The sequence below is a fragment of the Chelon labrosus genome, assembly GCF_963514085.1.
Source record: "Chelon labrosus genome assembly, chromosome: 6".
In the NCBI taxonomy this organism is placed as follows: Eukaryota; Metazoa; Chordata; class Actinopteri; order Mugiliformes; family Mugilidae; genus Chelon; species Chelon labrosus.
The window spans coordinates 2286327-2301538 of record NC_140342.1 but is presented as its reverse complement, the minus strand read 5'-3'; the positions used below and the strand labels follow the sequence as shown (position 1 = coordinate 2301538).

Sequence of the window (15212 nt, the reverse complement as noted above, 5' to 3'; positions counted from 1 at the left end):
ACCTTCTCTCAGTTCTGTACAGTTGGGGATTCTGTTGCAGTCTGTCTTGGCCTGTTGCCACTTATTGACTGATGTTAGAAAACTGCATTAAAATGTGAGTGTATTCAACTCAGCGTTTGTAAGCTTGTTCAGAGCAGCGTGTGTTTTACAGTGTTTGTTTATTTCCTCCATTTATGGTAATCTTCGGCCTGTTTCACTGCCTCCTCCTGCTGCTGCTGGAATGAGGCCGAACCTTTTACTGATGTCTGCGTACTTCTCATCTCAAACACAGCAGTCTATCTATTCAGCTTTCCTTGTTCCCTTTTTCTCAGGATTGCAAGTTCAGCATGTGGTGAAAAACAGTGGTATAAGGTTTACAGAGGAAGAAGGGATGTTAATTTGATGCAAACTTGGACAGTGGCATCAGTTCTGCTTTGGTTCTTTCTGTTTCACTTTTGTAACACTTTCAAAAGTGCTTTAAAAAAATATAATGAGGATTGTCTATATACTGTAAGTGAACGCTTATTAGGAGGTTGGTTTCTTTAGTTTCTTTAGGCCAAGATAGGATGAGATCGGATTTGGCAAGCAGTAGGGTATGGAGTTGAAAGATCAGAGATGAAAACTGGGGGAACGGTTGCGTAGTGCCTTAAAGGATTTTGATTGCAACCCTACATTTTATTGGTAGCCAGTGAAAAGGTGCCAGTACTGGGGTGATGTGGACGAGGCCACAAGTTCCAGTAAGTAAACTGGCAGCTGTTTTCTGGACTATCTGTAGTTGCGGAATTGTCAGTTACCACTGTTATGCAGATGACACACAGGTCTACCTCTCCGCTAATCCAAACCTGCCTAATCTGTAGTCCTCTTTCCCTGCCTGTGTAGCGGAATTGGTCCCAGGACTGACCCCTGGGGCACACCACCCAGCATAGGAAGACACATGATAAATAACACTGAAAAAAATCTACAGTTGAGGTATGTCTGAAACCAAGTCAATATACCAGAGATACCTCCTCTGTGTTGTAGTATATCCAGTAAATGTCAAAAAATTATGGAAAGTCACTCAAGTAACTAAGAAGGGAAACAAAATCAAGGAATCTAAGTGAATGAGGAGAAACTGAAATGTGATGTCTGGATCCAGTCAAAAAATCATTTTGTGTTCCTTGTGGACAAACAGAAAAACCCAGAGGTGCTCATAGAGTTAACATACCATGAAGCCAAGGCCTGTTCTGGGGAAAATGAATACTATGTATGAAGCTTTATTGTAAAGATGCAGAAAGTGCTTATTTTCTTGATTAGTCATTGTTGCTATGTTGCAGTGGTGAGTGCCAATCTCCAACGTTACAATACTTGGAGGAAGCGACAGTGGCCATGTCCACAGCCAAATATAAACTACAGGAAATTCTTTGTGAGGAATTGGAAAGGATGGTACCACCAGAGACTGAAGTTAATGTTTTACTGTGCCCAAGAACTAAGCTGTATTCATTAGAGACTGCACAAGATTCAGATAGTATGGTCATCATTACTGAAGAGAGCTATGAAATCCAAACTGAATATTCTTTTCATCCGAACTAACTTTAACTGGACAGCGTCACTGATCAACGGAGTGCTGGAAGATTCAGTAGCAGTTATACAGAAGAACGGACTTGACCATATGTGGTTAGTTTCATGTCTTGCGCAACACTTTGCTCCCATTGTGAATGTAGTGTTTTAATTCTTAAACGTCGTGCTCAGTCTCTAGGCCGCTAATATAACAAAGTGTTAGCAGAGCAGAAGAACCTCTACCTCGCTGCATTTGCTTCCTGTTGATGACTGAAAGGTTTCCAGCAATGCATGAAAGTCATGCTTTACTGTCTCAGTGTGGGGGAGGAGGAGATAAGGCACTGTGACAGTCAGAGCAAGGCAGAAATCCACAAGAATGACAACTACATATTGAGCAATATGGCTAACATAAGCCTGTTGATATAATTGCTCTCATACTTGTATAACAGAGAAACGCACTTGACTCATTTATCATGCATTTGTCATGTCAATTCTATTGGATTTGAAGAAGCTTTAATTTGTAAATACAAAGCATTAAGAATATAAAATACAATAGGAGTTCCAAACCTAACTGTAATAAAATCATCATTCATTGACGGCATAGAGTATAGTCTATGCCAAAGCATGGATATACAGAGTGGTTAAAAGTGCAATAATTAGGCCAGCCTTAAAGTATCAAAATAAAGAATTACCAATCAAACTACAAGCATGTGCTGTGAACAAAAACTCCTTCACTTTAGACATTACTAATAATGGAAAGTAGTGTAAACATTTGTAGTAGTATATCAGTATTAAAAAGAAAGTGTTTCAAATGTGATTCTTGTCAGAAAGGAGAGAGTGCTTGCTTGACCTCATATTATCCCATTGACTCTTTACTAGGACTGGGATTTTGATTTAGAATTTCTAATCCAAATTAATATTCATTTGATAGATCAGATCTCAATTCAAAAAATCTTTGAATACATTTTTTAAAAAAAAGCAAAACAAAAACACAGTTAATGCCATTTCCTTCATCCTCTCCTTAGAGATATTGGCACAGTATAGTTAGCTCCAATCAGAGAGCGCTGTCGGGACTTAAAAAATATGACCACAGAGAAGAGCTGCACAAAAGCAAAACATTATGAAATGTGAGCCAACAAGTGGCAAAATATTATATGGAATATGGAAATACCACAAATCTCTGAAACCAATAAAAATATTTGAAAATATAAGTTTGGTGAAAACCTTTCCCCATGTAACATTGTTTCAAAACAGAAATATCTCTGAATGAATTGATAATGAATCAAACTGAATCAAAACGGAAGAATATAAATCAGAATCAAATAGATTTAGGACATTTATAGACACCCAGCCCTATCCTTTTCCATTCTTCCACTGAAAGACACACAGTTTTGTTCAAATCCAGGACGAGTTAAGGTCCACTTTAAAACGAGACCTTAAAACAGTCAGTGGCTTGGCGAACATGTGAATCAGGGTGGGTCTGTGTGGAGGCTGCAGCAAGACAGGACATACAAGCTTCAATTAAGACAGGATCCTGAATTTACTGCCGTCGAGGGGAGATATGATCAACCGTGCTGAGCCCAGGGAGTGCAGAGGCCGGTACTTGTTCCTCCAGATGACCGTGAAAAGTCGGGAAATCAACAGGATACATGCCAACACCAGCAACACAACTGAAAAGACAAATAACGGACCCGTGAATGATTAAGTTAGGTACGCTTAAAGTGTCATTTTTCCATATCAAGATTTGTTTAGACAAGACTCTTGTGATACAGCTGCAGATAATCTGCCCTGACACTTTCCAGTAAAACAGGACGTACATTTTCAGGGCAGCAACACCTGCTCGATGCAGACTCCACTTTAAAAAGTTGCAACCTCTCTCTCCCACTTCAACAAGTTATCATGGCTGAATTTTCTAGTTTAGGGAAATAAGAATGCCTATGGCCATTTTGGAATTAACTGATAAACAGATTTGAATGCTTGTCGAAGGCTTTCGTATCTGTTGTGTGGCCGCTGATTGACAGCTTTGTGTTCACCTACCTGCTGCTCTTCCTAATTCCAGAACTCAGCCTGTCTCAGACTATTGGAGTTAGCAGTTAAGATGTTACATTAATATTAACTTTACAGGATGCTGAAAGGCAGTAGTCTAGACTCAGTTCTTATCAGTGTATGAGTCTGGCGACATACCATCTGGATTTCCTTATGGGGCATGTTTTAAGTGATACAAAGAAAAATAATACTTTTGTAGCCAATTGGATTTGTCACCAAATAAAGCCCGTCCAAACGATTTCATTGGCACAACAGGTCTTTGCTGGAGCACAAGCAGTTACCAATGGAGCAACTCCAGACCCAAAAACAGTTTTGTGGGTAGGGAAGCTGATGTGGCTTCCATGCTAGTAACACAGTATTTTGTAACTTTAATGTTTGTTTGTGTTGAAGATCTTAACCCTGGTAGAACAAGGAATTAAAGTAGCTACAGTTAGCCCGTGTGGAGTGTCCAGTAAGCTAGTGTTTAGTGTGTCAGCTAAATGGTGCACAGCATAAGCTGCAAACTAACAGGAGACATCACACCTCACTACGTCCATTTTATATCCATGGCCCATGGTTTTGCCCTTAGTGGCAATAATCCTTGTAGGATATATATGTACAGTATTAATGTTAGAAAATGGTAGATTCTACTAATAAGGCCGATATAGGGCTGATGCTGATCATAGTGTTCAGTTATATTATTAACAAATGAATGATGTTAAACTCACCCATAAACACTGAATTTGGAGTGGGATCTGATGGGTTAAAATGCTTGTAGATGTTTCCGACCAGAGCCACGATCACCACCGGGTAAACTGTCAGGATGTTACGCACCCAGCGGTCCAGCACCCAGTTCTCAAGAATGAACCTGCACAAAGAGATAAAGCAATCATCAAACAGCTGTAAAAAGTGATGATTTTACACTGCTCCCATGAATTTGATCCCACATAATGATGCCGGTGATGTGATTAAGTTTTCATAGCAAGAAGTTCATCTAAATGTGATTTAATGGTCAGTGAACTCTGTCCAATCAGAGCTTACCATGCTACCACCTCGGCAAAAAGGATGCACAGAGAGACAGTTGCTGCTGTGCTCCTGTCCACATCCCACAGTTGGAGAACCAGTGAGAAATTGATCAGGGAAGCAATAGACGTCCATGTGGTGTAGAGAGCCAATCCATTCTGGACCTGAACATAATGACACAAATGTGTTGTTAGACACAACTTTTATGTGCTGTACGTACAGTACACACACACACACACACACACACACACACACACCCAAGCTCTGTCCTACCAGTATTCTGAGACAGGCCAGGTCTTTGCGATGGTATGTCTGTAACCACAGTCCATAGTAATCAGTGGCAAAGCAACAGAAGAACAGAGCACAGAAGTTGGTAAGAACGATCAGGATTAAAACAACCAGAGCTGCCAGCATCAACCTGCAAGACAGAGAGAGAGGGATCATCAGTGCATCATATCAGCAGACTAAAAGTGAAACGTTTTATTACATGTGGACATGAGGGAAATAGCTTATGGGATAAAATCTGCATGGAAGAGTAATTCACTTCCTCTGAGGCTTTTTCAAACTGATATTGTCAGTAATAACAGACAAAACAACAATACATCACCTGTATCATGGACCTAACCTACAGTGACAATTTACAGATGATAACAAATGCCATTGGTCCAGAATCTAATTTAAATATTAATGATGCAAAAAAAAAAATGACTGTGTGAGGCTATGAATTTGGTCTCGCATTTGGGTTGTTTCCTGCACATGCATAGCTTTTATTCAGTTCATATCCATTACTCTACATTCTTTCCATCTTTATAGATTGCACAGCATTCAAAAGTGTCCAATTAAAATTCCAACACCAACTATGCTGGGGAGTATACACAGTTCAGATTAGAGCCCACATGAAGGATTCTCAGAGCTCATGTAGCTCAACCTCAGCTGTTGGGAGCGGACTATGAATCAGGCCTTCATGGTCAAACCGCTGCAACTATTGAGATAAATCAATGAAAAAAGATCTGCTTGGTCCAAACAAAACAAACACAGGACAAGTTGGAAGCTAAGATTCTGTTTGAATCCAAATGTGAGATTTTTTTCTAGCTGCAGATCTCGGTGTGACACAGCGAGGGTGAACCGACTCTACTGTATTTGCATGCATGAGCTGATCTCCTGACCTAAACCCATCTAGGAGGGTTTGCGAAGAGCAGCCAACAAGTGTTCAGCATATGTGGGAGCTCCTTCTGTTGGAGAAGCTTCTGAACACGAACTCATGAAGCTGGCTGAGAAAATAAATGTGTGTAAATCCGTCATCAGAGCAAAAGGTTGCTGGGATCCAATATTTAAACCATATTTTCTTTGTTTGTTCTGGACGCTTACTGTATTAATCCAAATGTGTTATTTTACACTTTTGATGTCTTCTGTTCTTGTTGAATGAGCAAAAGTCTCAAAACATTTGACTGCAACTGAAATTTAGTTTTATTAGAGCTTAATAAAATGGACATTACTTTTTGTTAGTGTTTACAGGCTAGTATGAAATGCCTCTTAAGTTGTATAATAAGTAGTAAGTAGGTCAAAAACACTGAATTGTCTCATTTAATAGTCAGCCTCACAATCATTAATGACCCAGCAGAATTGTGTGGCAGTCTATGTATCAGCAGCCTTGGTTTTCTGCTTAAATTGGCTGTGTTTGGAATGTTTCTGGGCTGCATTCTTTGGGCCGTGTCTGTGAAGACAACAGCCAGTAACAGCTCGCAAGGCCTGAGACCAGGCTAGCTCAATAACTCTCTCTGTCTGTCCGTCATGGATGTATAAAGAGCTGAAGGAGTGTGACCTTTAGAAGCACTCAAACAAAATTCTGCAAACCAGCACCATCCCCTGGGCCGTGCTGAGGTGTGGATGCATTTATTTGTGCTTTAGGATGTCCTATGAAACAATGACATTCCATTTTTCTTATTCACAGCTTTGTTCTCACTAATTCCATCGCCTCGTTGATTCTCTTGCTATGAGAAAACAGCAACCAATAAATTCCACTAATGTTCATTTGTAGTTTGTCTGAGTAACTTTCCAGTCTCCCTTCAGTCTTAGATGCCCTAACCAGTACATTATATTAGATTAGATTAGATTAGATTAGATAGATATTTTAACCATCTACTTTATTTATCCCCTGGGAAAATCGTTTTCATTTCTTTTTCTTGGCCTCAATGAATAAGTAGAAACTGAAGACTTACGCTCTGTCCCACAACAGCAGCCATGCCACATTCAACATCATGTTGGACAACCAGCTAAAATAGAAGGCGTAGGGCAGCAGACACTGAGCCCAGGATCTATTAACAGAAAGAGAAATATCAGTTTCAGCTGCATGTTGTACTGACAAATCTGCACCAGTAAATAGTTACTATGGTGTTTGCTTACCCTCTGCATACATATGAAGTTATGTAAATGACCATCAGGGTGAGCCAGGTATAGATAACACCCCAGATAGAGAAGGTCCAGCCAGCTGGAGTGATGCCAGTCTCAAAGCGGGCGGATACATTGCCGGTTGACTGATAGAAGGGAGCTGGAAACAAATGAGACATTTAACCACAAGAGCATTGGTGATGTCCGGGACGGAGATGTGGACTAGCTGGTAGGAAGCATTCTAAAAGGTGTTGGGCAGGGCACAGTGCGTGCCAGTCTTTATGGCATTGGATTTTTTGGCATTGTTATGTTTAAACAGGAAAAAGACAAGTTGACACAAAATGGACAAAATGCTAGATCTATTAACCGTACTGCCTAATTTAAGCCTTGGTCTTTGCTGTGGAAAACTTCCTGAGGTGGATGAGTAAGGAGCCTAAACCACAATGTGACGGTGGCATTCAAGAAAAACAGGGCTATTTTAGGTAGATTAAAGAGGACTCAGATCTCAAATCTGTAGGATTATTTCAGTGTTACAGTGAATGCACAGATCACAAAAAAAAAAGGCATGAATGTGTGTATACTTAAGAAAACCAAACACCATCCTGATGTTTCACTATAAAATAATTCCACAAAAAGTTTGCTAGTTAAGAGCAGTGGTGGGATGGACATACTCAGATCATTGGACAACAATTCTTCTTTTAAAACCCCTACTTTGTATGCTTCTAAAACAAAACAGTGATTATATAGTTCAGGTTACAAGGTTTAGTTAGAAACGTGGACTAGTACATGATGGGAAGCAATGGCTTGAAAGTTTATGTGCTTTAAAATGCAGATAATCTGGGAATATCTCAGCAACAATAACCACTAAGTACCGAGTTAAGACAAGTCACAGGCAGAGAATAGCCAAGAGGCAAATCTGGGTAGTTGCTACTTGAGACATTTTAATAACTATTATCTTGTTCTAAAATGAAAGGATCCTAGGAGTGGAGTTTTACGCCACACCCTGCCCATGGATGACTAAATGTTGGTTCCTTTTTTCCACACCAACAGGACCAGTGGGTGTAGAGACACCAGAAACTCTTTAACCGTACCGTAGTTTATCTGCGAGTATATTTGATGGAAAAGATCAAACACACCTCTTATAAAACTATTCATGCACTAGCAAAATCGAACGTTTTGGCTATTATTTATTTCTTGTTATGTCACCATTTCTTTTACCGTTTACCCAAGAGGAACATTTTCCACATCTGTAAGTTATTACGTCAAAACAGGACGTCCTTTTGTTCTGTAGTCATGACAACAACTTAAATTACGTAAATTACGCAACTAGCAGGTAAACATGCTCACGTGCATCGCCGTTTAAGTAACTCTTCATTGTTTTGTTTGGTAACGACATAACAAGCAGCAGGCAACACACCATTAGTTAACTAGGAGGCTCCGCAGTGAAACAGTTTCGTAACAAGTGGATTGGAAACAACGCAGCTGTTTAAAGGCGAAAACGAACCCCGTGTGGCTTAAAATGTAAGTTAAAACGAAATGCACGGAGATAAATGTAAAAGAGCCAGTGTCGGAGGATTTCCTGTGGAACCTCCGAGTTAACTTTAAAGCGAGAAACCAGCGCCATGGGGGAAGAAAAACCCAACATTCTGAATACCGTTATTTCACTCACCTTTACCCGCTCCGGCCAACGCGTTAAAAACCAAAACGACGACATATACCGCCGCACACAAGATAATTAGAAGGATTCGGGGTAAACTGTTGTCCTTCATGGTTGCCTTTTCTCTTCCCCGTGTGTGACAGTGTGTGAGCTCTGCAGCAGTTCAACAGAGATAGATCCACCGTCAGGGAGGACGGACCAACACAAACGCACGTTGAGCGAATGATGCCTTCACGTGCTCTGCGGAAACGCCCCCAGCCTGCAAACGTTACAAAACCAAAACCAAGCGCTTCTTGTTTAGAGTCCAGTCGGTTTAATGTATATCATACAGAGGTGTGTAGTAACGAAGTAGATGTACTTCGTTACACTACTTAAGTAGTTTTTTTGAGGATCTGTACTTTACTTGTTTTTTCTTTTAATCAGGACTTTTACTTTTACTCTACTACATTTAAAAGTTAAAAATATACTTTTACTCTGTTACTGTGACGTTTGCCACCTTGGTACTCGTTACAAATTAAAATAGAAATATAATTAATCATCGAAAGATTACCTGGAATGGGCGTGTCTGAGAGGACGAGAGGAACAACGTTCCTGGGGCGTTCTATTTGTCGGTACTCTCAAGGTACTCTCACGAGGTTTAGAGGTAAGGGCGGGATGCGCGGGGCGGCGGACATCAACAACATACCTTAACGCTGATGAGGAAGACACGGAAGACGTTACCACACCGACAGCATCTCCTGCCATCTCCTTGTACTTGTACCTATGATACTTGAGTATATTTTTTCACAAGATACTTTTGATACTTAAGTACATTTAATGTGAGCTACTTTAAGACTTTTACTCAAGTGGTTTTCTTATAGGTGACTAACTTTTAAAAGTCATTTTCAGTTATGGTATTTGTACTTTTACTTAGTTATTTTTTTCAAGTACTTTAAACACCTCTGATATCATATAATATGCCATGCTATGTTATTGACATGGCGAACAATAAAGGCAGGAAATGGGGGTTTTCTTTGTATGAATAGGTTTTAGTATGTGGGGACTGAGTTATTACATTCAATAATACTAAATTTCTAACATTTCTGTTTGTGTGATAGTTCAGTTCAGTTCAATTCAATTTAATTCAATTTAATTCAATTTAATTCAATTCATATAGCATCAATAATAAGACAAATTGTCCCAAGAGGCTTTACAAAACCTGTCTTGTAACCCCCAGAGCAAGCACTAAGGCAACAAGCACTAAGGAAAAACTCCCTTTACCAGGAAGAAACCTTGAGCAGAACTCAGCTCATATGGAAATAAAGTCACAGAAGCCCTGCTAATTCAACGAATAATTCCAGTCCCGTTTTATTAAAATACGCCAACTCAACACAATAGCCTCAAACAATACAGTTTAGAATATTGTCACAATTTGCTTTTCAGCAAGTTTGGAAAATGAACATACAAAGCCATTTTACAAACAGTAAGAAATACGAGCAGTAATAAAAAGGTATTGCATTACTTCTGAACAAATTAACTCTCCTGCCCACAGAAAGGGAAGGAGTTTTATACTCTAACAGACATCGGTAGGAAAGACGTCCTCTGGCATTCTGCCTTGGACCAATAGTCTCAGCAGATACCTCAGCATGGTGGGCAGGGAGTGAGAAGCACACACCAAAGACTCCAGCTCCACTCCCAGGACAGAGCCAGCTTTCCTGATAAGCTTGTTGAGTCTGTTGGCATCAGCTGTGTTCACCTTGCTGCCCCAGCACACTATAGTGTAGGAGATGACGCTGGCTACCACCAAGTGACAGAACATCTACAGTATGGTTCTGCAGACACTGAAGGCCCTGAGTCTCCAGAGAAAGGACAGATGACTCTGACCTTTCTCATGTGTTTAGTCCAGTCAAGTTGATTGTCTTAGTGGACTCCCAGATATTTGTTGTTGTCCACAATTTCCCCACCTTGATGATTTTTACACCTATGAAGTTTCTTTTCACCAGCTTAATATTACTCCCTCGTCGTTCAGTCATCCTTTCCATGCTCCTTGTACTTTGTTTAGCTCTCTGCCTCCATCTTCTGGATGTCTGTCTTTGGTTCTGCATCACTCTGATGATTTCAGCGTTGAAGTGTCTTTACCGCCACTGCTCATTTTCTTTTGTCTCTGAAGCTGCTGGCTATTTTGTGTCAACTAGTTGAACTCTCCATCTTGTGCTTGTTCCTGAAGCTCATAGGGTTTGAGAAAGATTCATCTGGAAGTTTTAACCTGATGGGTTTAATTTATTTCAAGCAAACTGGGGATACAGTCATACAACATGACCAAGCATACATTCACATACAAGGAGTCTGGTCTCTGTTTTAACCCATCCATTTGTACAAAGAGAAGTGAGTTCACTTGGAGCAGTGGGCAGCCATTCAGGGTGTCTGGGGTCATACAAGTTAATCCAGTATCTTATGAGTTAGACACTAAGACACTGAGCCTCACAAGTGCCTCCTGTCTTGATTGGCTTTGTTATTGTAATGTAGGGCAGAGATCTGTAGGGGGAACCAGAGCCTCTTGTTAAAGATCTTTTCAGCTTTTACAGCCTTTGAACTGGAGAAACACTGTCATTGTAGTCTTTTATATTGTCTATCTTTATGTTTCTCTGTGCTGTATGTATGTAGTAGTTTACATATTAAACATAACTATTACACATCTGATGTGATTATTCCTCCTCACATCTACTATGAATGAATGAATGAATGAATGAATGAATGAATATTTTCTATCTCTCCATATTGAAACCAAAACAGCCCTGACCCATTGAGTCTCCACTTGATCTCTGAAGGTGATCATCAAATCCTTTAAGTGCTTCAAGCTGTGCAAGTATATGTTAATGTAAACTTTTCTGCAGTTCAATCCTTGTGACACTGAACCCAAAGCTGCTCCTAACGACAGACAAGAACCGTGCATGGCAGATTCCATCATTGGTCTGTGTGTGTAAACAGGTGAATGAGAAATTCTGTAAAGCCCTTTGAGTACCGTTAAGGTAGAAAACAATGTTCGTGTGAAGACCATTTGTCATTACTGTGGTAAAAGATGAAACAAGAGTGCTTAATTTTTCTGAAGTTTTGAGTTAAAAAAGTTCAAACCTTTTCCAAACATCAGGATTATTAAAAATAAATTACAAAGTAAATAACAAATAATGTCAAGTAAGATTACAATAAACTGCAAGAACATCACAATTGATGAACTGATGAACATGAACCAATAATTATTTTCAAATCATTTCATTTTGAGGAGATACAGAAACACTGAGATTATTTTCTGGAAAAATACCAGAAACATCAGTTAAATCATGGAAAAACAAAAACAGAAAGTTTGAGAGTATTTTCGAAAATCCTGAAAAACAAAAGCGGAGAGAAAATTTTTTGGAAAAATACAAGAAACATGAGTTAAATCCTGAAAAACAAAAACAGAAACACTGAGATTATTTTCTGGAAAAATACCAGAAACATCAGTTAAATCCTGCAAAACAAAAACAGAAAGTTTGAGAGTATTTTACAAAAGCAGAGAGATTAGTTTTTGGAAAAATGCAATCTGAACCCGAGATACATCTGAACAACTAAGAACTGCAAACCAATGGATTGATAGGCTGAAATCAGACTCTCTGACTCTCCTGAAAAACAAAAGCAGAAAAAGAGTTAAACCCTGGACAGGTCTATTGCAGGGCTAACACAGAGAGACAGACAACCATTCAACCATTCTGAGGAGTGACAAAATGATAACAAATAATTCTAATAAATGTTTGCAATATCCAGTCAGTTCTTTCACACACCAGTTAAACTATAAAAACTTCTTACTTCACATCTTATTTTAAGGTGGTGCAGTCCAAACAGTGAAAATAGTCCCTCATTGTTCTATTTGAAGGCTTTGTGTAGGGAGTCAAATGCTGTCTAAGCTCTGATTAGGAAGAGCTGATCACGAAGAGTGTTACTGAATTATGAATGTGTGATTAACTATAGAAATCTTTTGAAAAACTGAACTGAGTCTAGCATGCTTTCTGAGGATACTGTTTTTGAGAGGACTCCAAGAGTCAGAAGCAATCTGCCCTAGAGGCTAAAACCTCCCCAGATCTCCGAGGTCTAGCTATGTTCCATTTTAAATGACTGCTGGGCCTCTAACCTGAATCAGTTTGACCTCATCTAGAAGGCCCCTGCCATGGATAATGATGCAATTGTGTTAGACTAGAGCAGCCTTGCTGTCTGTCCTTACTCATGCTACTGTGATCCTGTCAGTCTTCCCTTGTTCAAAATGTAGAAATGTAGAAACATTCAGTGGTGATCCCAGCTTCTGGGCAGCCCCAGGCAAAGACGTATGCCGTCTCCCAGGTCCAAACTAGACAAACCTGTCATAGTGTAGAAAGAAGGTGGCCCTAGGAGGGGTTGTGCAATTGTCAATGCACCATAGGGTCTTTTTGGATTTAAGGTGTTTATGGTTGTCATTAAAAATATACAAAGAAGTAGCAATACAGGGACCAACCTGTTTTTTGTTTTTTTTCTTCACATTGATCCCAAACACTTGCTTTGTTTGCCTGTCCCGATGAAGGGCTCCTGAAAACATTTAAACACGCTAATCACTGAACTTCGCCTGTTATTCCAGAATGACCAACGGTCAGTCCCATTCTCACACCAGTCTCTCAAGGTTTGGTCTTAAATTACATTAATTGAAATACAGGAGGAAACAGTGGTTTGGCGCAGTTTTATATTGAAGATGGATGGATGGATGGATGGATGGATGGATGATAGATGGATAGATGGATAGATGGATAGATAGTTTCTTTATTAATCCCAAACTGGGAAATTTCACTGTTGCAGCAGCAATGGACAGGCAAGTGAATATTTAAAAATTAAATTAAATTGCAATGAAATGAAATGAATTTACAACCAATAACCAAACAACCATGTGCAAATGTGCAAGAAAAACAGAAGTCATACACAGATGATGGCTTGAGGCACGAAAGATTTCCTGTAGCGTTCTTTGAGACAACAAAGTTGTCTTAGCCATCTGGAGAAGGTGCTCCGTTGTCTGTCTATTGTGTGGTGGAGAGGGTGGTCATGACTGATACCAGTTTTTTCTGGTATTCTGTGTAAAAGATGTGACAGAGACAGAGCCCAACCATTACTGTATTTTACAAGCAAACAATTATACCTAGGATTTAAAGCCAAATTAAAAACAAATTATTTCAAATTAAAAAGAAATTCTAAGTAACAGTGTTGGGCAAGTTACTTCAAAAACGTAATACATTATGTATTACTTGTTACTGTCATTTCAAAGTAATTCATTACATTATAATATTTCTGTCTCTGAATTGTAAGGCATTACACTACTACTGCATTACTTTTAAGTTACTTTCACCAAAATAACTGGAAATATATATATACTTATTCTAAATGTATCTTATTATGCTCCTAGGCTTAAGGCTAACAACAGAAGAATGTAATAGGCGCAGTTTAAAAAATAAAGAAAAGAAATTGCATTTAAATGAGAAGATGAGGTAGGAACAACAAGTGCAAAACAAACTTAAGGTCAATAAACATCAAAAAAGCAACCCCTAGCAAGCTAATCTCCTGACTACCAGGAAAAGAAATATTATCCAGTCACAATTTTTTTAATTCCCCAATCTTTGTAAGGTAATTAGAATGCTGAGAAAAAAAAATTAAATAAGTTTTTTAAGATTTCATATAACTGATGGATGACATTGTCCTTAATGAGAAAGAGAAAGGTACCAAAGCCCCACCCCTTTACATCTGTTATCATTGCAAAAGCTGTAGATGTCCTCTGTAGATAGGCAGTATTAGTCTTAAACCTTGGCTTTAACATCAACACATATGCACAAACCAAAAGCTTAATATAAACAAAGGTTGATTGACAACCTGCACTATTAGCTTACCAGAGAGAGAGAAACGTCAGCTAGTAAACTCCTACTGAACAATAACAACAACAGTAAAAGTTTGGGCTGGTGCTAATGACTGGAATGTGTTGGTGGAGTGATAAAGTAAATAGATCGTTTGGTAACTTATAGGAGCCACGCCCCTCAGGTGGTCAGCCAAACCTAAGGTGTGTGCGCGCTGCGTGCGTGGGGGAGGGAGGGGTAAACGAGAGAGGATCATACCACTGGGGGGGGTGGGGGGGGGGTACTGCATTTCCTCGTTAAAATATTATTTTTAAACCACATACTTTCTTCGATTGTGCTATTTTTTGTAATTTTATCACAGACAAACCATTTTAAAATAAAGCAACCATTTTTTTTTAACTCTTATTTTTAGGGGTGCTGGGACAAAGTTTAGGGGTGCTTGAGCACCCTAAACGGGGTACTGCTGTCCGACGTCGAGCCTGCTTCAGCCCTACAGGAAGAAACGTTTTACAATTTGCGCTGAAATTTTCTCCTCTGCTGATCTCGCGGTGTTATTGGCGATAGTATAAAAAGAAAACACCAATTAATTTCGGGTGAAAATGCAGTGTAACGCGCGTTACTGACCTTTGTACCGAGTAAAATATTACCCTTTTTTTCTTTTGGAATGCCTTACATTACCGCGTTACAGCAAAAAGCAATACATTACAGTAATTACATTACTTTTGTAA

The 15212-nt window shown here is 39.3% G+C and overlaps 1 protein-coding gene across 1 annotated transcript; it reads right to left on the bottom strand.

The window, feature by feature from the left end:
• Positions 1 to 675: 675 nt before the first annotated feature.
• LOC311489958 (uncharacterized protein) lies at positions 676 to 8952 on the bottom strand. Its single transcript, XM_084547272.1, has 7 exons — positions 8621 to 8952; positions 6967 to 7111; positions 6783 to 6878; positions 4837 to 4981; positions 4582 to 4727; positions 4269 to 4408; positions 676 to 3185 (listed from the first exon to the last, which is right to left on the bottom strand). The coding sequence occupies exons 1-7, from the start codon at positions 8718 to 8720 to the stop codon at positions 3037 to 3039; spliced, it is 921 nt and encodes a 306-aa protein (XP_084403398.1). The 5' UTR covers positions 8721 to 8952; the 3' UTR covers positions 676 to 3036.
• Positions 8953 to 15212: the final 6260 nt, after the last annotated feature.